This window comes from Mugil cephalus, chromosome 16 (assembly GCF_022458985.1).
Source record: "Mugil cephalus isolate CIBA_MC_2020 chromosome 16, CIBA_Mcephalus_1.1, whole genome shotgun sequence".
NCBI lineage: Eukaryota > Metazoa > Chordata > Actinopteri > Mugiliformes > Mugilidae > Mugil > Mugil cephalus.
Genome location: NC_061785.1, coordinates 1,235,338 through 1,259,994, shown reverse-complemented (window position 1 = coordinate 1,259,994; position 24,657 = coordinate 1,235,338). Strand labels below are relative to the sequence as shown.

At 41.6% G+C, this 24,657-nt stretch overlaps 2 protein-coding genes and 1 non-coding gene across 6 annotated transcripts; 2 read left to right on the top strand and 1 right to left on the bottom strand.

Annotated features, from left to right (window-relative positions):
* Positions 1-694: 694 nt before the first annotated feature.
* a1cf (apobec1 complementation factor) lies at positions 695-16,049 on the top strand. Of its 3 annotated transcripts, none has more exons than XM_047609025.1 (13): positions 695-792; positions 6,255-6,406; positions 6,534-6,668; positions 7,257-7,387; positions 7,592-7,830; positions 8,245-8,409; positions 9,435-9,532; positions 9,818-9,955; positions 10,850-10,994; positions 11,611-11,831; positions 11,945-12,081; positions 12,618-12,757; positions 13,635-16,049. In XM_047609025.1, the coding sequence occupies exons 2-13, from the start codon at positions 6,305-6,307 to the stop codon at positions 13,784-13,786; spliced, it is 1,803 nt and encodes a 600-aa protein (XP_047464981.1). In that variant the 5' UTR covers positions 695-792; positions 6,255-6,304; the 3' UTR covers positions 13,787-16,049. The 3 variants fall into 3 exon arrangements, with proteins under 3 accessions (XP_047464981.1, XP_047464980.1, XP_047464982.1); XM_047609024.1 differs by having other exon boundaries at positions 11,587-11,831; XM_047609026.1 differs by having other exon boundaries at positions 11,587-11,831; positions 12,618-12,767; positions 13,635-13,774.
* A 478-nt stretch (positions 16,050-16,527) lies between these two features.
* Positions 16,528-24,496, bottom strand: LOC125022395 (phytanoyl-CoA hydroxylase-interacting protein-like). 2 transcript variants are annotated; one of them, XM_047609028.1, is made up of 6 exons: positions 24,339-24,496; positions 20,382-20,578; positions 19,429-19,603; positions 19,233-19,350; positions 18,975-19,155; positions 16,528-17,798 (listed from the first exon to the last, which is right to left on the bottom strand). In XM_047609028.1, the coding sequence occupies exons 1-6, from the start codon at positions 24,373-24,375 to the stop codon at positions 17,382-17,384; spliced, it is 1,125 nt and encodes a 374-aa protein (XP_047464984.1). In that variant the 5' UTR covers positions 24,376-24,496; the 3' UTR covers positions 16,528-17,381. The 2 variants fall into 2 exon arrangements, with proteins under 2 accessions (XP_047464984.1, XP_047464985.1); XM_047609029.1 differs by lacking the exon at positions 24,339-24,496 and adding an exon at positions 20,739-21,193.
* Positions 20,994-21,076, top strand: trnal-cag. Its single transcript has one exon. It is a non-coding gene; the product is annotated as a tRNA-Leu (tRNA).
* Positions 24,497-24,657: the final 161 nt, after the last annotated feature.

Genomic DNA, 24,657 nt, shown 5'->3' with positions numbered 1-24,657 from the left:
AAAGTTCTGTTGTAAACTCACATATCTGATCACATCATCTCATTCCTTGTCCATGTAATCAGGTTCATATAAGAATCAGTTTTATATAAGAATCAGGTTCATATAAGAATCGGGCTTATATTAGAATAAGGTTCATATTAGAATCAGATTCACACTAGAATTAGGTTTGTGATATAATTCAGGTTCCTGGTTCCTGGTTCCTGGTTCCTGGTTCCTGGGTGGCTCCATGGTGGTCGTCACATGAACAGAACACGTATGTTTGTGTTGTAGGTGAAGAGACCTCTGATCCAGATAATGAGTTCGGTCAAAGGCCAAACACACACAAACACACACACTTGTGTTTCTATCTCTGTGAGGACCCTCCATTGACATAATAACATAATAACATAATAACCATGACGCTACACGGCAAAATGAACCCACAACATTAATAAACCGTGGACAACTGGCACCCACAACTATATAAAAACCACACACACAGAGTCCTGATGGCTGAGTGTGTGGTTGTGTATTTGCATATGTGTGTGTGTGTGTGCACAGATAGCAGCAGGTTAAACATTAACATGGAGCGGCTCGTAAAGCTAACACCAAGACAGTGAACCTTTGGAGTTTGATATGATGTGATCACACACACACACACACACACACACACACACACACACACACACACACACACACACACACACACACACACACACACACACACACACACACACACAGGAGCCTGACAACACACAGAGTTCAGAATGACACAGCTCTGATCGGAGGGAGGTGATCTCTGAAATTGCTCAGGTGAGTTTTTTCCAGCTTTTCCTACAAATTAATTTTTTTGTTTCATCCTCGAAAACCACAGAGGAAGAAAGGAGTGTTTCTGGACTCCTCTTCTTTTCTTCCTTTTCTTCTTCACTGGTGTCTGTTGAGCATCAGAGCGGCTAAAAGCAGCTAACTGAGCAAACAGGCCGACCGGAGTTAATGTGTCTTATAATGGAGAGAGAGAGAGAGTTTGTTAAGTTAGTGTCACTCTGCCACTGTTTGTGTCATTCAGAGAAACAGTAAAAGCCTCTTTACACACAAAACACATTAAATTCAGTTTATGTTAACACGTGTATAAACGTGGTGGAAGACGAGCAGATAAATACAAAAACAGGAGAACTAATAGAAATATACAGAAAAAGAAAAAACACTTAAGTGGTTTAAATCAGTCATTCATTAACTTAATGTGACGTTAATTATAGTTTCTTATGCATTCAGTTTTTAATGCTGCATCCTTTATTTAAGTCAAGCTAATAGTGTGAACTAAAAAAAAAAAAGCAATTGACAATTTAATTGTATTCATGGAGATTTTAAGGAGTTCTGAACAGTTTAAGGCTGAATATATTTGTTCCATAAAGAAACATCCATAATTACTTCATAATTATATTCCCTGTAGCAGAGCAAAACTACTTCAGTAAAATGTTGAGTTTTAACGTGAAAGCAGCGTTTTATTGCTGCAACATGAAATGTTGACTGATGACGCAGCAGGAAACAAACAAAACCTGAAAACATTTAAATATGAACCATAATTTTTATGTCTCAGTTACTATTGAGAAGGTTCAGTTTATAAATCAAATCCAACATTTAAATATTTTAGAAAGCAAATAAGAAGTAAATGAATGCTAAATGGTGATGTACTGTTCGTTCCTTACCGATTAACTGAAGCGTTAAATATATTCTATTCATTACAGTTCTGATTTACATAGTTGTAGCTCATTAGTTGTTAATAAATCTGAGAGATATTTTAATGTTGGTTAATGAGTTTCATGTGGAGACATGTATACATCTTGTTGTAACCTTAATTCCTGTTGATTAGAGTTATTTCCTTTGATTAATTTCTTAGATGTCAAATAAGACTACTGCCACTGTTCTGTCTGTCGCCACATTAGTCCCCGCCCACAAATGATCTGACTGGTTCAGCAGATTTTTACTGGAGCAGAATCAGTCCCCAACAGAGACACTTCAGATACATTTTTCCTTCTAAAAAAACAAAAAAATAAAATAGATAAATAAACAGGGGAAACTGAACATAAAAACATCGGTAAATCCGCCTTTATGCAGATGATGCTGTTATTTATTGTAATCATCGGTCAGTTAAATATCTGCAGTGTGGCTTCGATAGTTTGATAGTTGTTTGTTTATCTGTAACATGTGACAGACTGGTGACCCATCCAACCCCGACTCTGACCCAGTATGACCTAAAATAGGTTCCAACCCCCCACAACCCTCTAAGGGTTAAGCAGTAGATGATGGATGGATGGACAATGGATGGACTTTGATATTGTTTTACCCCTGATTCAACTTCAACAATTAAATTTAGAAATCAGTAAAAAAAAAAAATTAAAAAAAGGCCTCATAGCTTCAGTTAACCTTCAGAATCATATTAGTAACAGGTTGAAATAGATTTACTGAAAACTGGCTTTTTAATTTTTTATTTAATCTTACCTAAAATCTCTATTTAAACTTATAATAGTGATTAAGTTTTTATATTTTTTTTAACCCCCAATGACCAAACACATTTATTTTCACTTAATTTGGACATATTGCATCTTTTTAATCAGTTTTAGACAGAAAACCAAGTCTGCTCTTACATATTACAGTGGTTACTGTGGCAACTCTAGTTCTGTGAAGATAACCGACTCACCAGAAGGTTCTTTTTTTTGTTTGTTTTTTGTTTTGAGCAAACTTGAGTTTGCCTTTGACATGACTTGTCTCTTTGCTATATGAACAGAAGAAGACATAAAACCTGGAAAGCTTATCTTTGTTAATTTTTCCTGGGCTGTCAGTAGATTAAAATATTTGTTTGAATTTATTACTATTTCTATTGTCATTGGTCAAAAGATTTCCACAGCTAATGGACGTTAGCATGTTTGTTGGATACATTCAGTTTTTTGTTGTTTTTTTTTTGGTGAATTTTTAGACAAGTAGTCCATTGCTCTGAGTGTCTTTCATTTTTTTTACTGTGGTAACACCAGTTCTCTGAAGATACCCGACTCTCCAGTAGTTTCTCATCTGAAAATCAGATTTTTCTCACTTCTCTCACTTTTATCTTGAATTAAAACACGTAATTGATTACATTATTTCCCACAGTTAACGTGCATTATTCTTTTGACCTTATTTGGACATATTTCACATTTTTTACAAAACATTTTACTGACATTTTAAACAAAAGGCCCAGTCAGCTGTGGGTCGTCAGTTCTGCAAGGTTAAAAAAATAAAAATAAATAAATAATAGTGAATACTTTAAGAGTTGTGCTGCTGAAATTTCTTTTTCTTCTTCTTTCCTGGCACCTGGAAGCAACCAGCGCTAACTGATGAATAAAAAATTCAGAGAAATTCAAAGAAGGTATTGATCTGGAGCTTTCACTGTCCGTCTGATACAAAGCGCTGACTGTGATTGTGGGTTCAACGCCCCTCGGTCTGCAGCACTGATTGGTTGATTTCACCAGCAGGTTACTGAGTTCAGGTGCCTGTTTTTCCACCAGCAGACTCTCAAACCACATTTAAACAAAACTTTTGCTAAATCTGGAAACTTAAAGATCTTTTTAGTACTTTTAGTTTTTTATTGCAGTAAAATAACAACACAGAGTAAAACTACTACTCTAAAATGATCTGTGGTTTGGGTTGTTAAGTTTATTTTATTGTTGTATTTTGTCGGTGTGTATCAGAGTAAATTGAACATAAATTATAAATGTATGAGGTGTGTAGATGTGGTCCAGACACCTGTTGTTTTGAAATCTGACTCTTAACTTGGTATGTGTGATTAACTGAGGGATTTAATAGTTTGTTGGGGTTGAACATATTTTTGAGGCAATGCAGGAGGATGTAGATGGTTACTGTGGTAACTCTGGTTCTGTGAAGATAACTCCAGCTGTAATTCATGAGTTGTAATTCATGTCTTTGTTAGTCCGTATCAGCAGGAGCAGCCTAATTTATTTCTGTCTAGAGCTCTGGACAGTAATATATATTTATTCCTATAGTTAAAATGTGTTATTTTTTGGCCTAATTTGGACGTATTTCAAAAACATAGTTTACTGTAATTGCTCAGTACTATGAGGCCAAGATGAAAAGGAAAATGAATTTGTGTATTTTAAAAGTGATTTTTGTTAAGCTCTGAGTTCTTTTCAGGTGGTTACTGATGTAACTCTAATTCCGTGAAGATAACTGACTCTCTCTCTTTGCTTCAGCGAATCCAAGTTTGTCTCTGACAGAATTTATCTCTATGTTGGTCCATATCACCAGGACAGCACTTCATCACGATTAATAAACCTGCACTCTGCAGGGTATAATTATTTACTGTGACCACACTTCAGATTCTGATACTTTCCACAGCGTTACTGGTTCTTTAATCGCTTCCTGATTTCTGCTGTTAGAAGAAATTTGGGTTATTAATGCATTTACTTTGGCAGCCCTTGATATATCTCATAGCAGTTATTTTATTTATACCTTTGCCATAATTTAGCGTCTTGTTCCTCATTCTGGACGTCTTCCTGGAAAGATGACTTGATTAGATAAAGTACAGGGTTATCGCGTTTTTAGAAAACGGCTGACGTTGTATCTGACTGACTCCATGTTCCACCATCGTTGGTCCAACAGTTGCAAAGATTGTCACATAATTCAGATTAGTAAGATCAAATGTGTTCAGTTTAAAATGTCTGGTGGAAGAAAGAAAGATTTTACCTTCTCAGGAGAATGTTTGCGTTCAGCATCAGTTTTATATAGAATCAGCTTTCACTTTAAAATCAGTAATCTGTAATATGATCAGATTTTTCATGCTTTTCCGATTTTCTTGTCTAAAATTTGTTTGAAGAATTTTTAGTGTTTAAAAGACTTACTTAGATTTTCCATTTCTGTACAGAATCATCAGTCTGATTCTGATCTTAAATTGAAAAAACTCAAAAGTTTTTTGATTTAATCTCAACCTTTCTAATAAACTCACTATCTTGCAGTCAGTTTTAAGTAAACCCGATGGTATTTTATCTGATTTTCAGTCTGAAACTCAGAGACTGGACGTTTTATCTTGTCCACCTGGAGTGTCTCAGGGTTTAGGTTGAGGCTGGGCTGTAGAGTTAGGACAAGAAACCCAAGAAACTGTTTGGAGACCCGTTAAAAGCGTAGATACCTTTTGGAATATTTTACAGCAACAACCACGTAGCACACATACGTCTTTGCCCGAGGACTAGAACCTAGAATCACATCTGGGTTGAATTCTGCTTTGTTTGATGGGATGGTTTTTATATTTTATGCGTAAATAGCTGAATGGTTGATGCAAAGAAAATCACAGTTGAAACAAAAACATCTGGACTTGTTGTGTTTGTAGAAGGTGTTTCCTAGAAGTGTTCAGCTCTAGATGACTGGTGGTTTTTATCAGGAACGTCTGTGGGTGCATTAATTGGGCAATGACTTTCTAAAAAGAAGAAGCTACTGCAAGAAACCTTAAAATTTTAGTCTTCCCCCTGTTTCAGCTTGCTTTGGACAACGTGGACAGTCATGCTGCAGACCGTCCACAGCCTCTGTCAATGATTAGTTGACAGACCTTGACCTCGCTGCTGCTCGCTTCAAAACACGACTCGTATCTGTTGTTCAGAAAACAGCAGCTCGGCGAGGACACACAAGTCTCAGTGTGGATTCACATTCTCATCAGGACAGACACTAAAAGCTGGGATTGTTCGTTAGAAATGTCCTCTGAACTGCAGGACATGAGCTACAGCTGACAAAGCTTTTGGAAAGTGCACAAGATCAATGTTACATGGAATAGGTGTTAACTCAATGTGAGACATATGATAAGGCAGGGAAAGAAGAAATTTATTAAAACTTACTAAAACCAGAACAAAAGGAAACCTCCAAAAACAAGAGTCCAACATAATCCAAAGGAGAAATTAAAACAAAACAGAACACAACCAGAGAATATGAGTAAGGGGTGACAAGGACAAGACAAAATCAGAAACAGGACAATATATAAAAACACATGCAGAACTAATTGGATAACAAGACAAGGGGGGACTAATAGTAGAGAAAAGACACAAATCAGAAAGGACTTCATCACAAATTAAAAATAAAACAGGAAACATGAGGAAACCAAACTGGAGACCAAAATATACCAACGTCATGACTAAAAGGCAACAAACTCAATATCGTGAAAGTCTAAATATGGCTGCGGATGTTCCTTCCTGTTTGGAAGATCTCATTGTTGTTGTTGTTGTTTTGTTGTTGTCTTCCAGCGAGCACCCCTAATTTCCCTGATTTACGTTATCGCTGTCAATCACACCCAATGGAATCCAATCAGAAAGCAAGCCTGGACGGACTGGCGGGGACACCGAAGGAGGCGGCACTTCGGACGCTCATGCAGCGAACCGGGTACCAACTACGGCAGGTGAGAAGGACCAGACTGACCTGGAGCACTGTCCGAACTATGATCACAACATGTTGACAGAAAGCAAAACAATTCTTTCCTGCTACTAAACTACTGTTTTCCGTCTTATTTGGTTGGTGTTCTTCAGGAGAACGGACAGCGGCGGTACGGCGGTCCACCGCCCAGCTGGGACGGCCCACCACCAGAGAGAGGCAGCGAGATCTTTGTAGGGAAACTACCGAGAGATCTGTTTGAAGACGAACTGGTTCCACTGTGTGAGAAGGTGAAAAATGATTGGGTTGAAGATCCTCTTACTCATCTGGAAGGTTCTTACAGTCTGACTCCTCTCAGTCTCTTTGTCCTCTTTGTCTTTGATGCAGACCTTCCTTCATAATGGGAGTTGAATTATTTTTTAGGTCTGGACTTTCCCGAACTCTAACTTCAAGTGATGACATTTAAATGTGTCTAAACAGTCAGGGTTATTTGATCTGAGACACGTCTGGGTCAAAAAATAAAAGATTTCTTTGATGTTTCAGATGTAGGACGTCTTGGACTTGTCTGCTCTGCTCTGTGGTGTCTTGACTTTGTCTCAGCCTTGATGACTTTCTGTTGGAGTGAAGGTTTCTGATCTGGGTTTAACTCCATCACTAGAGATTTTCTTTTATCTAGGCATCCAAGTCATGGAATAAATTATGAAACAAGGTGAATCAAAGTCATCTGGACTTGTTTCCTCCGAGTCTTCAACTCTAAATGACTGGTGGAGAGTTTAGGTCCTGAAAGTGTCCTTCGTTCCGTTGTTTTTGTTACAGCTTCTTTTTTTCTAGATATGCTGCTTTGACAGTTTTTTAAATCTCCCTCTTCATTGCTTCAGTTTGGGAAGATCTACGAGGTGAGGATGATGATGGATTTCAACGGAAACAACAGAGGATACGCCTTCGTCACCTTTAGCACCAAACAGGAGGCTAAAACAGCCATGAAGCAGCTCAACAACTATGAGATCAGGTACGTCAGCAACTAGTAATGACCAGGAAGCCACTGAGCAACATCCTAGGATTGGACTAATCCTTCTGGATAACACTACCAACCAAATACACCCCAAACCAACACCAAAAAATATGAAACTGTACCAACCTTAGCACCACACCTGCAGCATCTCATCTATTCGCTCTGGTTTGATCTTAACTTCACATCCTTCGTGTTTCTCAGGAATGGCCGCCTGCTTGGCGTCTGTGCCAGCGTTGATAACTGCCGCCTTTTTGTGGGTGGGATTCCCAAAACCAAGAAGCGTGAGGAGATCCTTTCAGAGATGAGGAAGGTTACCGACGGGGTAGTGGACGTCATCGTGTACCCAAGCGCCGCCGACAAATCCAAGAACCGTGGCTTTGCCTTCGTTGAGTACGAGAGCCACAGAGCGGCCGCCATGGCACGCCGCAAACTACTGCCAGGTGATGCTTCATCTTCAAGTTCAGTTACTGTGGAGATGTGAAATCTAGAAATCAAGATTAGTCCAGTACCTCATAAAATTAAACACAAGACAATAAAAGATGGCAAAGTCTCCTTTGGACAGCGTTATCACCAGTGAAACACAGAACACACCACAGCGACCAATAGAAGAAGAGCTCTGATGGGCTTCATGATAAGATAACACCTGTTTGACAGGAGTGATGTGATCACGGTGATCAGAAATAATCTCAGTCTGTCTCCTACCTGACTCTTAAACCTTTTACTGAGTGATCACAAAATATTTCTGTGATTCAAAACCTGAGAAAAGAAACTGTTTTGCTGCGTCTATAATGGATGGTGGTGCAGACATAAGAAGGGACGGACTCACCTGTCCACTCACTTGTCCTCTGTCTCAGGTCGTATCCAACTTTGGGGTCATCCCATCGCTGTGGACTGGGCGGAGCCTGAGGTGGAGGTTGACGAGGACACCATGGCTACTGTCAAGATCCTGTATGTGAGGAACCTGATGCTGCAGACGACAGAGGAGACCATCGAAAAAGAGTTTAACAGCATCAAGCCAGGTACGACTTCACTACACAGCACAGCAGACAAGTCGGAAACCTCCTGGTGTCAAGGTTTGTGGGTGACAAAGGACAAATGTGGAGTTCAAATAAAGCAGTATTTAAAGTGCTGCAGAGACACCCAGTGATATTCCCTCTGACACAGAGACTCTACAGGGTGTTTCCATGAAGCACTGTGCTGGAGCTTCCTTCAAACCACGTGATTGATGATGTTCAAACCTCAGGAGCTTTAAAACATTGGTGAATCAAATGTATTTAGGATGGATGAAACAGAGCTACATTTAAAAAAACTTGACTTTTTGGATTTCTTTGCTATGGCACCATCCAGGGAACAGGGTCACACAAGCACACCTAGTTTACACCAATCACAATAAAAAAAAAAACATATATAGCATGATAGCATAGCATGATATATTACATTATACTGCGTCACTGAACCCTGTAAATATTAGCTCTGTCCAGTGTGTAATTAGGGATCTATAAATCCATTTAAAATTCATAAGAATTATTGGGAACAAAGATTACTTGGGTAGTCAACATTTAATTGAAAATCATTTATGAAGCAAGGAAGAAACACAACAAACCAATAAGTTAGAATCCAGCAACAAAACTGCGCACATGCATGGTGCGTCACTATGACCTTTGCAAGGCTGTAAAACAACCAGCAGATGTCATCCACGTGATCAATGAATGAAGCCTTGAGCTGTGAATGAATTTTCAGTACAGAGATTGAAAAGGGCTCAAAGCTTCACGAGGTCTCGTTTGACTAGAAACACTACAAAGAGAAAAACCACTAGGACACAGGAACATGGACAAACGTAAAGGCTGGGCTGTATATAGGGTATATACTCAAATGGGCAGAGGGCAGACGAGACATATGTGACACTAATGAAGCAATCAAGGGAAAGCGAAAGGAGTAACACTAGACAGGAAACCAAGGAGTTAACAAAATAAAACAGGAAGCTCGAAACATGCTCACGGTAAATGACACCTGGAAGATCTTAGGATGGATTTTTGTGTTACAGGTGCAGTGGAGCGAGTGAAGAAAATCAGAGACTACGCCTTCGTCCACTTCACCCAGAGAGAAGATGCTATCACAGCCATGAACACTCTCAACGGGAAGGTCAGCAGACACCAGACAAACACTGACAAATGGTCCCTAAACATGACAAAACAGCTCGTTTGGAGGGTTCAACCAAACTTACCAAAAATCAGCTCCAGTTTATCACCATCAGTCTTGGCTCCATCTTCATTTTCAAGTTTTATCGATATTGTGAGACAGAAATTACACAATGATTGTGTAGCTGCTGAGACATGCTACATTTGTTTGGGTCATGTCGTTTATGAGCAGTCTGAGATGCAAACCTTCAGACATTTAGAGATGAACTGTCTCCTCTTCCTCGTCCAGATAGTGGACGGGTCTCCCATCGAGGTGACTCTGGCCAAGCCCGTGGACAAGGACAGTTATGTCCGTTACACCAGAGGGACCGGAGGACGAGGAGGCTCCCTGCTGCAGACCGACTACACCGCTTACACCCTGGGACAGGTAGGACCGCAGCCTCATCTCCACCACTACACAAGTTAGTAAGTTACCTTCGCCTCTTTGCATCGTCCACGCAGAGCTGTGGCTGCTGCTTCACATCCAAAGGTCCAAACTGCCGGTTTTCCAGAAGTGGGTAACACCTGTGTGTAGCACTTCAAAGAGTCCGTGTAGAACGCTCCGTCGCGTTAGTTCCGATCTTCAGGTAGTTTCAAGCGATCTTAGATCGATGTATGTTGTCTGGAAGGCCAACCTGCCGAGCACAGATCGATGTAGTTGGATCATATGAAAATATATCGATTCATCGATGTAGCGGATGAATCGTTACACCCCTAATAGAAGCCATGCAGTTTATCCACTTAAAGACTTAAAAACACTGTTTACTGTGCTCATGCACAGAGGTGTCTCTGAACTTATTCACACCTGGAGTTTCTACAAATACCACAGAGCTCACATGTTCTGCAGAGGTTCTAGTGCAACAGAACCAGGTCCACTCCCCATCTGGACATTATGATCAAACCAAAGAACCAAAGTTCCTCCACGTTGGGTTTTTACCTCTTAAAGTGAATCTGGCTCCAAAATGCTACTGATTCACTACAGGAGGCAACGTACACACAATTCGACCTTTGGACATTTTTTCTCCTGGACATCATCACATTCTCCCATTGAGCTCATTATACGATCCAGAAGAATACTGATAAGGCATCCTACACATTGATGTAAAGGTCTTGTTCCATAAAAGATGGCTGTTTTGGGTTTGTTATGTGAGGAACCATCATTAGCCCACTAGATAGATGTAAAAGAGAATCTATAAAACTGAGGTACAGGTCTGTCAAGCAAGTCACATTGTGGCGCATAGTTGATTTTATTTGACTGAAAATGCCCTCGCTCCTCCTCCAGGTGTACGACCCCTCGGCAGCGTACCTGGGTGCACCTGTTTTTTATGCCCCTCAGGCCTACGCTGCCATACCGGGGCAGTTCCGATTCCCGGCAGCAAAGGCTAACGTTGGAGGTCGAGGTCTGATCAGGACGCCCTCCGTTAGAGGTGAGGATGTGTCTCGCTGTCAATCTCTAAGTCACTAAACCATCAGATGAAAGCAGTGCTGCGAGGAGCGCTCAACTTCACAAGCTAGATATATTGGTAGCATGTCACCTAGCTGTTTCAGGACATTTGATGCTCATAAAGTTTTACAAGCTGTAAGTGTGAGTCTGAGCTCCCCTCACAGACATCCTTCAGTAGTTTACCTGCAGATTTTAAACTGCTGCTGTCCATTGAATGAAGGGTTTTCACGGGACAGCAGCAACGTTCTCCTTCCAACATGACGGATGAACTTTTTTACAATCTGCTCATAAACGTCCAACTGAACCGTTTCAAATCAGAATCACTGACTTTTTAAAAATCTGAATCAAACCCAGGCTGATGCATAAAAGGTTGGAAAGATTTAAGTAATAATAATAAAAAAGAATCATCCAGGTAATAATCCTGCAGCAGGACAGGTGTGTGCTGTTGCCGTTGTCACCTCTGTGTTGACTCTGATTGGATAATTGTCTGACTGTGTGATTCTTCTTCTTCTTCTTCTTTCCCGGTTGATTTCCGGTGATTTGATTGATTTCACTGCCTTTTCGATCTCCTGTAGAAATTTACATGACTGTACCTGTAGGGGCAGCGGGGGTGAGGGGGCTAGGTGGGCGGGGCTACCTGGCCTACGCTGCTGGGGGAGGAGCCATGGGGCGAGGTGGAAGCGGTGGTGCTTCCTATGGCTTGAAGGCGGACAAGCAGTCGGAGGAGAAGCTGTACGACCTCCTGCCGGGGATGGAGCTGACCCCCTTGAATCCTGCCGCCATGAACCTGAAGGCCACCGCCATCAAACCAGCACCACAGGTAACAGGACACACCTGGGCACCAGGAACTTATCTGTCCCTCCGCTCCGAGGTCCAAGTGTCCTTTACCTCTCTGAAGGGGCCTGTAATTTGACTCCTGTCCCCGTCCCTCAGGTTCTGGAGGAGCTCTGCCAGAAGAATAACTGGGGACCTCCCGTCTACCAGCTCCACTCAGCCATCGGTCCAGACCAGAGAACACTCTTCCTCTATAAGATCACCATCCCAGCGCTGGCAAATCAGTACCCCAACGTGTACGTCCTCCATGTCCTAGGCCTCCTAGTCCTCATAGTCCGAGTCCTCATGTTCCTGGTCCTACTCTCCTGCCCTTGTCCTCCTAATCCTAGTCCTCTTCTCCTAGACTCCCTATCCTCATTTTTAGTCCTAATTTTCCTAGTCCTAGTCCTCGTGCCCAAGTCCTTCTAGTCCCAGTTCTCCTGTATTCCTTGTTTTCCATGTACTACTCCTCCTGTAGTTCTCGTTTCCCTAATCCCAGTCCTCCTGTGGTCCTCTGGTCCTAGTTCTACTGCTGGTCCTAGTCCTCCCATAGTCCTTGTTTTTCTAGTCCTAGCACTCCTCGTTCTATTTCCCTAGTCCTAGTCCTCCTGTCCTAGTTCTACTCGTGATCCTCCTGGTTCTAGTTTTCCTAGTCCTAGTTCTCCTCCAGTCCTCCTTTACTCTCCCTGTAGTCCTTGTTTTCATAGTCCTAATCCTCTTAATTCTCGTTTTCCTAGTCTTGTCCTAGTCCTCGTAGTCCTCCTAACCCATTGATGTCCATGTCTCTCTGCAGTCATCCCTTCACGCCCTCTAAACTGTGCGCTGCTGTAGATGAAGCTAAGGTCATTGCGGCTGAGTACACCCTGCAGATCCTCGGCCTGCAGACAGAGGGCGCCGCCGATGCAGCTGCAGTGGCCTCGGTAGCGTTCCCAGGTATGTGAAGGTCCGTACCCAAAGTCGACCAACTCTCAACTTACCCCGTCCACCATAAGGCTGCTGAATGCACATACACAGAATGGACTGTGAACTATTTCTGGCTGTGGTCGCTGTTCTTCCCCTGACCCCCATCACGCTGGACCAGGTCCAGTTTGGCCTCATCAGACCTCATGACCTCCCCCCATGTCTCCAGAGTCCAGTCTTTGTGCTGCTCCCTAGCAGATTGGAGCCTTTTTTCCCGGTTGTCCTCCCTGATCAGTGGTTTTCTGTTCAGTCCCTTGAGTTCCCTTCACATTGTCCATGGTGTGAAATGCTCTTCCTTCCACTATTAAACACAGCCCTGAGTTCTACTGCTGCTTTTCTTCCAAACGTTTCTCCATCAGTCAGGATTTATTTCTTCCTGGTCGACCATGGTTCTCCACTATCCTTCCAGTCTGGAATAAAGTTCTTAACCCAGTAGTTTAGTAGTTTCTCGATGTTTCCTCTGCTTGATGCAGCCAATGATTTGACCCTTCTCCACCAGACTAACATCTCCTCCACCAGACTAACATCTTCTCCACCAGACTAACATCTCCTCCAGACTAACATCTCCACCACCAGACTAACATCTCCTCCATGTGTCTTTACACATGGTTGGTGAAGAAATGAGAAGCTGCTCATAAATAACTTGTTGAATAGCAGCAGAAAGATAATCACCATGAACTAATGATCCGCCAGGAGGCGCTGGACTATGAGCTCAGTTACATCCAGGTGGAGACGTTTGGTTTTGGCCCCAGTGTATTTACATATATCTGAATCTAACGGACTCTCGTCTGAAGGAATCATGTGACTCACCAGGATTACATCTGATGGTTGTGGGTTTGTTTCCCTCCAGGCTACGCTTTGGCGAGTCCGGCATCGTCGGCCGTCGCCTCCCAGCTGAAGCAGGCGGTGTCTTTGGGTCAAGACCTGACGACCTACACCACCTACGAGGGCTACCCTGCCTTTGCTGTGGCGCGTCATGCCGAAGGGTACGGTGTTTTCTAGACCGGCCGCTTCCAGGGTAGAAGAAGAAGAAGAAACTCTCGTAGCTGCATTCAGGCCAAAATTACTTTGTGCTTTAAATCTGCACAAAATCACATCAGAACTGATTGGATCATCACAGCAGGACTCGCCTCAGTCACACCTAGTCCTCCTAGTCCTGATACAGTCCTCCTAGTCCCATATAGTCCTCCTAGTCCTAGTCCTGATACAGTCCTCTTAGTTCTACTGCCCATTTCCAAGTCCTCCTATTAGAGTCCTCTTGTCCTCTTCTATCCTAATCTTCTCGTAGTCCTCCTGCCCTAGTCCTCCTAGTCCTAGTGCCCGAGATAGTCCTCCTAGTTCTAGTAATCCTAGTCCCTCTAGTTCTAGTCCTCCTCTCCTTGTCTTTCTAATCCTAGTCCTTGTTTTCCTAGTCCTTGTCCTTGTGTCCTAGTCCTTGTAGTCCTAGTCCTAGTTTCTCATTTTAAACTCGTATGGATCCCATCCACCTTCATGAAACCAGATCTTTTCTTAACATTCGAAGCTATTGGTGCGAATGCAGCTCCAGTTTCTAGCGGAGACAGAACCAACGCAGACACAGACTGAAGAAGAAACTCTGTGAAACCGACTCCGAGTCAGTCGACCTGAAACAAACCCCTCGTATTTCTCTTCATGGTGTCTGTCTCCGTCTCATCTGAACCATCTCTGCTTCATGGCTGACGAACAGCCTGTGATTGGCTGGAATTAATGTTTTAATCAGTTTTATATTCTAGTTGTTTGTTTACGATATTCATTCGTTCTTGGAGTTGTGAGGGATTTGTAGTTTTTATCAAATGCAGGTTTGCCTTGTTGTGTAGTTGTTTTCAGAGGAAACTAAAGTCTGATGAGTGAAATGTGACGTCTGGGATCTTAGGAAGAGTTTTTATTCTACAAACAGTAAAGATGTGGTTTGTGCACAAATTATGTAAATGTCCTTATCAGTTTGACAACACAAGCAAATACAGAAAAAAATTCTATATTCTAGTGGACACTGAAAAGCAACAAATACGTGTTTAGATCAACTCAAAGTTATTGAGTATATCGTTAGATTATTTGAACTGAGCAAAAGGCAAAAAGCTTTGAAGGAATCATCCAGAAAAGTCCAGAACTGACGTCTACAACACATGAACATCTAAGATAGTTTGAGGCTGGTGTTGGTGAAGTTGGTGGAAGTTGACTCCTGATGAAGACCTTTTTGAGGTGCACAGTATTTTCTGGTGTTGTCAAATTGATGCAGACATTTTCTTACTTCGCTTTGTCTTTTGTCTATTTTTACGAGTTCTCTTAAGCTGCAACAAAAAGAAGAATGATATAATACGGCCGCGCTGACTCACTGACGAAAGCTTCTCAGCACAAAACCTGTGAGCGTAAGCAGAACGTTTTCACTTCTGTTCGGTTTTCTACTCAAAATTAATCAGAAAAGATAAATTGTGCCTTTAAACCGCTGCAGAAGAAGAGGAGACAACGAGGTGATGTCGTTCAGACAGATCCAGTTTCCAGCTTCTGTTTCCATTCTGCTTTTAATCCTATATTACATCTACTTTAATGATATGAATGTTTTTGAATTTTCAGCTTTTCGTGTTTCTTTATGTTTTCCTTTTTTAGGTTTCAGTATTTTCATGTTCACATTATGTGTGTTGTAGTTTCCACTTTTCCACCAGCGTGCTTTTTATTCCTCTTTGTACAGTTAATGAAACATCTCAGTTAATAAACTAACACACGGGGTTAAAGGTAACTACAGCTTTCACATGCTTCGTCTTGGCAACGATGATATAATATAATATAAAGATGGGGGAAAAATTAGGTTAAAATCTGATTGAAATCTAAAAATTGCAAGAAAAAAGAATGTTTTTAAAGTTTAGATATAAAAAAAATAATCTGAAAAATGCCATAATTGTAAATCCTGGCCGCTGCTGCTCCCCCTAGTGGCGAGTTTTAGCTTCTTATGTTTTTGTCTGAATGTTTTTACGACACATGCCGACGTCGAGCTGTGAACATGCCAAAACAGAGACAGTATTAAAGTGTGTGAAGCACTTAGAACTTATTTTTATACCAGAAATAGAAGGAACATCCGGACGCTGTTTGTACAAAGCGATGTTTGACTTCTCTTTGACGCCGTTAATTAACACAGAAACATGTGAAACTGAATCAGAGCTAATGTGACGATATCACGAGAGGAAACTGCTTTGGTAAATTGTCATCATGATCTGAAATCTTCTCCAAAATAAAAGAAACTTCTGAAGAATCAGCCCGTCGACTGTGTCTGTTGTATTAAGAGGAAGACGAGCTTCAGGCGTGTCAGCGCCTCCTTCTGGACGGGAGGAAAACTGACTGACGGGTAAAGACGGAGGAATCTGTAGCAACACTTCACTAAAGAAACAGTTGTAAACAATTTGATCATTGTCATCTGCCCCCTGCTGGATTCATCCAGGCTCTGCAGTCAGAAGATTTTGGGAGCCATTTCCAAAATGGCCGCCTTCTGCCCTGAAAATGAGGAAGACGAAGATTTTAAACAAAACATGTTTAATGCTGTGTTACAGGATATGAAATGGAACAAATATTTAGTTTTATAGTTGTATTGTAGTTTCTGAACTGCCTGAAAAAAAAAAAGTTTTTATTTGTTCTCATGTGACTATTTTGTTTCTGGGCAAAAACTTTTATAGTATTTTCTACACTTTAACTGATTAATAATCCAAAAGGAAAAAAACACTTAAAGGACACGAAAAGTGTATTTTATTTATACTTTGTGTGGTTTCATTGTTCTTTGTGTTGAATCCCGTCTTCGCTACAGTGATTGACTTGAAAACCCAACATCCAACTCATCTTTAGGCGCCGCTTTGCTGCATCCCTCCACGTTTTCTATATTTCTTCAAAAAAAAAAAATGTTGTTAAACATCCTGAAAACAGACAAAGAATATTAGACTGGTGCATTGAGGAAAGGAAACGTATTTAGGAGTTGTACCTCTACGATTACAAGTTCATTTCAAATTCGAGTCCCATGTGTTCAGAGGTGTTTCCATAAACATGATGAAACGTGTGAAGCTTCACACAGTATAATACCGGCTCATTTTAGTCCAATATTTAGTTTCATGCGTTTATTTGGATTCTCTTTGTGTATTTTCTTTTAATGTTTTGAGTCGTTTATTATGAAGAGATGTAAGAAGTAAGTCTCTGATTGGTTCATTAAACGTGACTCACTGTTAAAACGTGTTGTGTTATTTGCAGCAGGTTTCTTCTCTCATCTTAAGGCCACAATCTGAAACACATTGATCCAATAACTGTTCTACGTTCTGCTAGTTCAGCAATGATCCAACGTGCAGGATCATGACCCTTCTCATGATGAGCTTTTGCAGCTAAAGCATAAAAAAAATCATAAGGGTTAAAAATAAATACTCTGTTTTCATCGTTGTGGTTAAAAAAATAAGAGAAGTTAATAATAAAGTTAATAGAAACAAAAAGAAAAGGAACGTGTTCCTGTCCAGAGGTTTTCTGGACCCATCCGTCCACCCCGGCCTCCTCCTGACCTCCTCAGGGAGCAGGAGGTGAATTCAGTTATTAGCTGTCGGCTAGGACGCTAACGCTAACGTCCCACGCTGATGTTGCAGATCTTACAGCTGGGGTCCTTCTTGGCGTTCAGAGTGGACAGACTCATGAGCTGGTGTCCACTGATCTGTGATATGGAGCCCAGAGACAGATCCACGGACTCCGTGTAGATCACCTCCAGGATGACGTCCTGAGCGTGACGGAAACACAGCGACCCCCCTCCACCTCCTCCCCCTCCTCCCTGCTCCTCCTCCTCCTCCTCCTCCTCCTCCGTGCAGGTCAGGAAGCAGTTGTTGGACCGGTCCAGGGCCGGGAGCCTCCCTTTACAGAAGGCGTCTCCTTTGGAGCCGTCAGGAGCCAGGACCAGGATGACGTAGTGGTACGACGTGTACATGCAGTAGAAATCCCCGAAGTAGAGGTTGGTTTTCTGGTTGAAGAGGAGCTCGGCCTGAATCTGGACACAAACAACATTAAGAGATTAACAAACTCACTTCCTGTTCCAAATACGTCAGGAATAAAATGTGTATTTTAACTTAGATAATATGGATTGTGTTTAAGGAATCTTACTATTATATATCTAACATTTAAAACCAGAACAGGACACTTTGTGTAAAATGTATTTTACAGTAGATTTTATCTGCATTTACACATTAAGGGACAGAAACGACTTAATATTTACCACCTGAGAGACTTGAAAACCTGCTGAAAACTAGTCACCTGCCCCCTGGTGAATTTATCCACCGACGTCACGAACTTTCTCTTTGCTCTAAAAACCACAATCACTTCAAACGTTATGTTACAGTAAAATCACCGGTATTAAATTAGTTTATTTTAAGTAAACTGATTATATTACATTTTCAAACATGCATTCATTTATAACTTATTTCATATTATGATTTTTTTAACTCAACCAACAGTTTAATTAAATTTTTAGTCTTTTGTCGTCCCCAGTTTTCACTCACACAATTAAATGACTTAAATAACCTATTAAATATATATCCACTCATTCACAGACACAAGTAGAAACAGGTTTTCTACCACAATAGAAAAATAAAAAGTCTGCTCTATTTTATTTGTCTTTGCTCCGTCCACAGGAGATTTTTATGTAATTATTGTTCATCTGTTTATTATTTATCTGATTATTATTATTCTGTTTATTACTTATCTGATTATTATTTATCTGTTTAATATTTATCTAGTTATTATTTATCTGATTATTTCTACTACGTCTTCACTCTGGACTCTGAGTCTTTCTGCTCCTAAAAGTTAAGCAGGATCATAATAATTCATCATTTCAGTGAAGATTATTTAAATTTCAGGATCAACTCTCAAACTGAAAGTAGAAAATAACCCATAAATATTCAGTAATTGTTGGGACATAGACAGCAGAGGCTTTAATGTCAGGAGTCAGGAGTAAAATGTGGAGGAAACTAAAGAGTGTGTTTGGTTTAAAGAGGGACCTTAAAAGGTCAGAACATTTTCCACTTTAAAGCTCAAAGTATGAGATCGAGGAAGGACTTTCATTTAGTTTCATGCTCCATGTTATAAAATTATAACCGTCTCCTGTGTGAGGACATATTCAACATCACATGTAAGATGCTGTACATGTGACGGTGGTGCGTTCAGGTACCTGGAAGCGGTAGGGCCCGTATGGAGAGTCCTGGGGCGGCTTCCCCGTGTTGAACTCTGTGTTGCAGCTGAAGAAGATTCCCTCCAGCTTCCCGCTGATGGGCGAACCGTGGCTGCCGCTGTCGTCCTTCACCGAGGGCAACATGAGGCGACACTGAGCGTCTCTGGAGCGATACGAGGGGCTGGGGGGTGGAGGGGTGGAGGTGGAGGGGTGGGGTTAGAATAAAAACACAGGTGGATGTGCAGCGCTGGGACTCACCTGTCCTGCTGGAAATATTCCTTCTCCTGGTTCCTGTAGAAGACGGAGAACGGCAGCATCCTCCCGGCCATGGCCTCGGCTTTGTGCAGCAGCTGGTTGAGGTGGAGGGTGGAGTAGTCTGCAGACACACGGGTGGAGAACACGTTCATTCGGCTCAGTTCAGTTCATCCACACGTTTAGGAGGAAACTTTCAGACCTGCCGTGCAGAACTCGGTGATCTCGCTCCACTGAGACACAGCGTAGCGTCCGTCCGGCTGCTTCGTGGCCGTCTGCACCGACAGCGTGTACTCCGTACGAGGGCTCAGGAACCAGTGGCCTCGCACCGTCATCGGCAGCGGCACCGCCTTCGCCACCAGCTTAGTCGGGACGTCCTGACACAGTCACAGTCACATCCAGATCCAGATCCAGAGTCAGATTCAGATTCAGATTCAGATTCAGATACAGATACGGATACAGATACAGATTCAGATTCGGATTCAGATTCGGATTCAGATACAGATACAGATACAGATTCAGATCCAGATCCAGATCCAGATCCAGATTCAGATTCAGATCCAGATACAGATCCAGATCCAGATTCAGATTCAGATTCAGATACAGATCCCAATTCAGAAAGAGATTCAGATCCAGATTCAGATTCAGATCCAGATTCAGATCCAGATAGAGATTCAGATTCAGATCCAGATCCAGATCCAGATTCAGATCCAGATCCAGATTCAGATTCAGATAGAGATTCAGATCCAGATTCAGATTCAGATAGAGATTCAGATCCAGATTCAGATTCAGATAGAGATCCAGATCCAGATTCAGATTCAGATAGAGATTCAGATTCAGATTCAGATCCAGATTCAGATCCAGATAGAGATTCAGATCCAGATTCAGATAGAGATACAGAGACCTTTATTTATCCCACCAGGGCGATAACTCATTTGAAGGTTTTCCACATGCATCAAATACACAGTCAATCAATCAAATGCAAACAAGCAAAAGAAATTAAATAATAATAATAATAATAATAATAATAATAATAATAATAATAATAATAATGAATCAGATGAGGTGGGGTCTGGCTATGACCTGGAGGGAGGACGTGTCGTCTGGAATGTGACTGTGTGTAGATAATGTGTAACAGGATCCCAGTGAATTCACCTTGTGCTTGAACTTGTTGGAGCTCTTGTTCTCCTTCTTGTTGAGGTCGATGAAGTAATGTGTGATCCTGTCCCGGCCTCGTCCCTCCATCTCCCAGCTGATCTTAAACGAATCACATGTGATGTTACTGATCCGGATCTGATGAGGAACCGGGAGGTTGTCCTGGTCCCCGAGGACGCCGTCCGAACACTCTGGACCTGGAAGACAAAAATAAAAAAATAACTGTTCATGAGTTAAACCAGAGAACGATCCAGACACAATGAATGAATCAGACATTAAATCAGAGTCATGTAACATCTGATGCATCAACATTTAATTTCTAGTCTCTGGTTCAGCTGCAGATCAAAGATTAAGAACCTCATGATGTAAGAGGATTATGTCTGAAAGGGATTAAACCACCAGCTCCATCATATTCACAGTCACAAAGACAGGGTCTTCGTGTCCACAGAGTCTTCACGCCCACAGAGTCTTCGTGTCCACAGACTCTTCACATCCACCGAGTCTTCACATCCATGGAGTATTTACGTCCGCAGAGTCTTCGTGTCCACGGAGTCTTCACATCCACAGAGTCTTCATGTCCACAGAGTCTTCCTCCCTGTCTCAGTCAGACGTGTCAGGATGGCCGAGCGGTCTAAGGCGCTGCGTTCAGGTCGCAGTCTCCCCTGGAGGCGTGGGTTCGAATCCCACTTCTGACATTGGTTTTAGTCTAGTGAAGCTTCGTTTCCGTCCCCCCACGTCCACGAGGAGCCTCGGTCTTTCCTCTCTTCATTCCTTCTCTCAAATAACTCACATCAGACATAAAACATGTGTTCCTGGTTCCATTAGAAATGAGGAACTAATGACCACAGACTTCTGTTCAGATCTATCAAACAACACATACCAACACTCTCAATGAGGAGTTTGTCTGTCGGCCAATCAGATGCATGTGTCACATGTCCAGCTGCTCTGATTGGCTGGAGGATCATCCAGATGGTTTAAATCCAGACGTGCATCAGCACCTGATAAGAACTGAGTCTAAAAATCAACTAAATCTAAAGTTCTGATTTGTTACTCAGCGCTGTCATGAATAATTGAGGAGGTTTCATGAGAAGACGCCAGTGACGCTGTCTCCGTCCCTCCCTCTTACTCGCCTCCATCTTTTCTGGCCCAGAGGACAAAAGGCTTCAGTCTGAAGAGACACATGGAGGAACAGGAGCTGACGTCCACCCAGAGCAGTGAGTTATGTAACGTAGTGTCAGTAAACAGCTCATGTGTCAGGGAGAAAGTTTAAACCAATAAAAACAACTGGCTACATTTATTATACTCAAAGATCTGTAAACATGAGGGACAGAAACAACACTACCCACAATCCTCTCTGCTCCACTCTTCCATGAGAGAAGCTCCTCTTTCTCATATCTGGAGCTAACCAGCTAGCCTCAGCTAATGGAAACACACATGGAGCCACCTTTAAATTTCTGTCATCATGTCTCAATATTTCATCAAATGCAAAAACAGCTGTGACTGATCGAGTTTTTATTATGATTCTACATCAGCTATGAACCACATGGAGCCTGGACTCATAGAATCTGAACCTTTAGTCTCCATCTACTGGTCTAATGGTGCCACTACAGATAATAATACAACAGCCATCTTGCTGTGACTGTTAGCTTAGCATTGCTATGTAGCATGTAGCCTTGGTGGCTGTTATCTTAGCATTGCTATGTAGCATGTAGCCTTGGTGGCTGTTAGCTTAGCATTGCTATGTAGCATGTAGAGGTAAAAACCCAACATGGAGGAACACTTTGGGTTCTTTGGTTTGATCCAGAGTGAACCAGACACATGTTCTTTTAGCTCATGAAGACACAGTTGTGTTTTTTTTTTCTTAAGGAGAAGAAGTGGGAACTGTTTCCTTTAGGCCTCCCCCTCCTCCTCCTCCTCCTCCTCCTCCTCCTCCTTCATCCTGTCAGTGAATGGAGGAGGTGAAGCATCCATTCATCCCTGGTGTGAAGCTAATTAGCCACAGAGATGTGCAGATCCACCAGACTGAATCTTTAAGAGTTTCCTTTAAACCAGGACACAGGCTGATTAGTAACGGGTCACCTGTTCTGCTCCATCTTAAAATACTTCAAATCCGTCCATCGGTTACTGGAAAACTGGGATTCTTTACTTCTTTACTTCACCTCCTGTCATGACCGTCAAGTTTGTCTGTTTGTTTTTTTATTTCCTAAACTCACTGCAGTTTCTTTCTTTAAGGGCCTGAAGGGAAGTTTCTCTCATTTACATCCACATTCAAATGGAAGCAGCGTTTACATAAAGTCACATGATTCTTCTTCTTCTTCTCTTGTTACAGTCGAACAGAAACTCAGCGTCAGATCATGAACATTTAACTCAGCTCACAGAGAAATAAAAATAAGAAAAAGAACGTCATTAATGGACTTTGGGTTTTACCCTCAGAGTTTCTATTTAAACCTCAAACTTCCTCCAGTTCCTTTACTAAACTGTCTTCTGGATGATAAGAAGAAACATTTTACTTTAAATGATCTGAATGTTTCTTCTTAACCAGGAGGTCTGACCATCGTCCTCCTCCGGAGAGTCTAACGTTCATCTGTTCATCTCTCTGTTGGTTCAGTAGTTTTCCTTTGGGCTTTTGTTATTTTCCTTGTTTATTTGATACCTTATTTTAAGTTTTCGCCTCTTGAAGAACGGTTTGTTAGTTATTCTCAGATACATGTGTGTTCACAGTCAGTTTAGTTTGAGCTCCTCTTAGAAACAATCTAAACCTGAGAGTCGGACGAAGGATCAAGAGAATCTGTTTCATCTGGAGCTTCAACCTTTGAAACCTTCCAGCCGTGGACTCAGGAAACAAAACCAGTTGCATCCACATAGACAGAGGGTCAAGATGGAGACGGACGGAGACGCTTAGCTTCAAAATGAAGACGGAGGACGGTTCATCATCTTCAGACAAAGTCAGAATTTAAGTCTGTCCAACCTCCTCACTGATTAACCAGGTTTCCACTGAGGAACAATTCCTGGGTGGAGGAAGTCTGGTCTGGTTTCCAGCTGTTAGTTCATTAGTGGATGACGTAGTAAAAAGACACCAGCGTCTGGAAGGTCAAGAATCAATGATGCACCAGTTAAATCTGGACCAGAGTTCACCCACAGATCCACTGGAGGACGGTTAAACTCAACATCCTGACCATGAGGCACGGTGGAGGCAGCATCATGTCTCGTACAGGTGGAGGTTTGAATGAAAGCAGCAACATAAACAGAACAATCTGGTTCAGTCCCTGAGAGAAACGACGAGATAAATGTTCAGGAGAAACTGAATCAAATCAGTAGAGGCACATAAACAGTCAGACTCAGTCCACAGGACCTGTGTCTGACTTAAAGACCTGATCCTCAAACACCTGCAGAGTCTGAACAGTTTTAAAAAGAAAAATTTAGGAAAATATTCCAGACAGAGAACTGGTATTTTTTATTCGCCACAATCATGATAATTCTAGAGCAATAATCCAATGTGTACTTTTACATTTACTCACTTGTGCAAATAGCAATAAATTCTATTCTATTCCTAAATATTAGATATAATCAGTCATTCTGCATGAGATATTTTTAATTAATTAACATTAATCTGTATAATGTTTTATATTTGTTTTTGGTCTATTTTATACTTTATAATAATAATAATAGAAAAAAAGACTGACTTGCAGCGTACCTGTAGTTTTTACACCTGTGCAAAAGGCAATAAATTCTATTCTATTCTATTCTATTCTGTCTGCAGCTAAAAAGAGAATCTTCTAAATATAATCACTTATTCTACATGAGATTTAATTAATGAACATTATTCTGTTGAAACCTGACGTAACTTTGACAATAACGAGTTTTTGTTTTTTAAAGTCTCGTTTAAAACCATCCAGCTCTTTATCGTCTCACTTGTCTCAAACTAACCGAGCTCATTAAAGAACAAAGCGCACTGACCTGGGCCTGATCCCAGAACACTCTGAGACTCCGTCATGTTCAGATCCACCGAGGAGACGACGGGAAAAAACCAAAACACAAACACAAACAGCTGATCTGCTCCAGTCTGACTGATACTCGCTCTACCGCACCCCCTCCCTCTCCCTCCCTCTCTCTCTGACGTCATGGGACGATCGAGGGAGAGAGAGTCATTCAGAGGATTAAATGTTAAAGCTGCTGTTGTTTCTCTGTCCACTTCATTAGGTTCAGTAGTGAGGTCATTCTGATCTACAGAATAATAATAATAATAACGATTATAATAATAATTAAGTTTATTTGT

Coding starts and splice junctions, on each gene's coding strand:
- a1cf (XM_047609024.1), top strand. CDS start 6,305: ATGGAATCCAATCAGAAAGCAAGCCTGGACGGACTGGCGGGGACACCG. Junction 8,410..9,434: donor GTTTAACAGCATCAAGCCAG/GTACGACTTCAC, acceptor TTTGTGTTACAG/GTGCAGTGGAGCGAGTGAAG. Junction 12,082..12,617: donor GCAAATCAGTACCCCAACGT/GTACGTCCTCCA, acceptor GTCTCTCTGCAG/TCATCCCTTCACGCCCTCTA.
- LOC125022395 (XM_047609028.1), bottom strand. CDS start 24,375: ATGACGGAGTCTCAGAGTGTTCTGGGATCAGGCCCAG. Junction 19,156..19,232: donor GAATATTTCCAGCAGGACAG/GTGAGTCCCAGC, acceptor TCCACCCCCCAG/CCCCTCGTATCGCTCCAGAG. Junction 17,799..18,974: donor ACGGGCCCTACCGCTTCCAG/GTACCTGAACGC, acceptor GTTTGTGTCCAG/ATTCAGGCCGAGCTCCTCTT.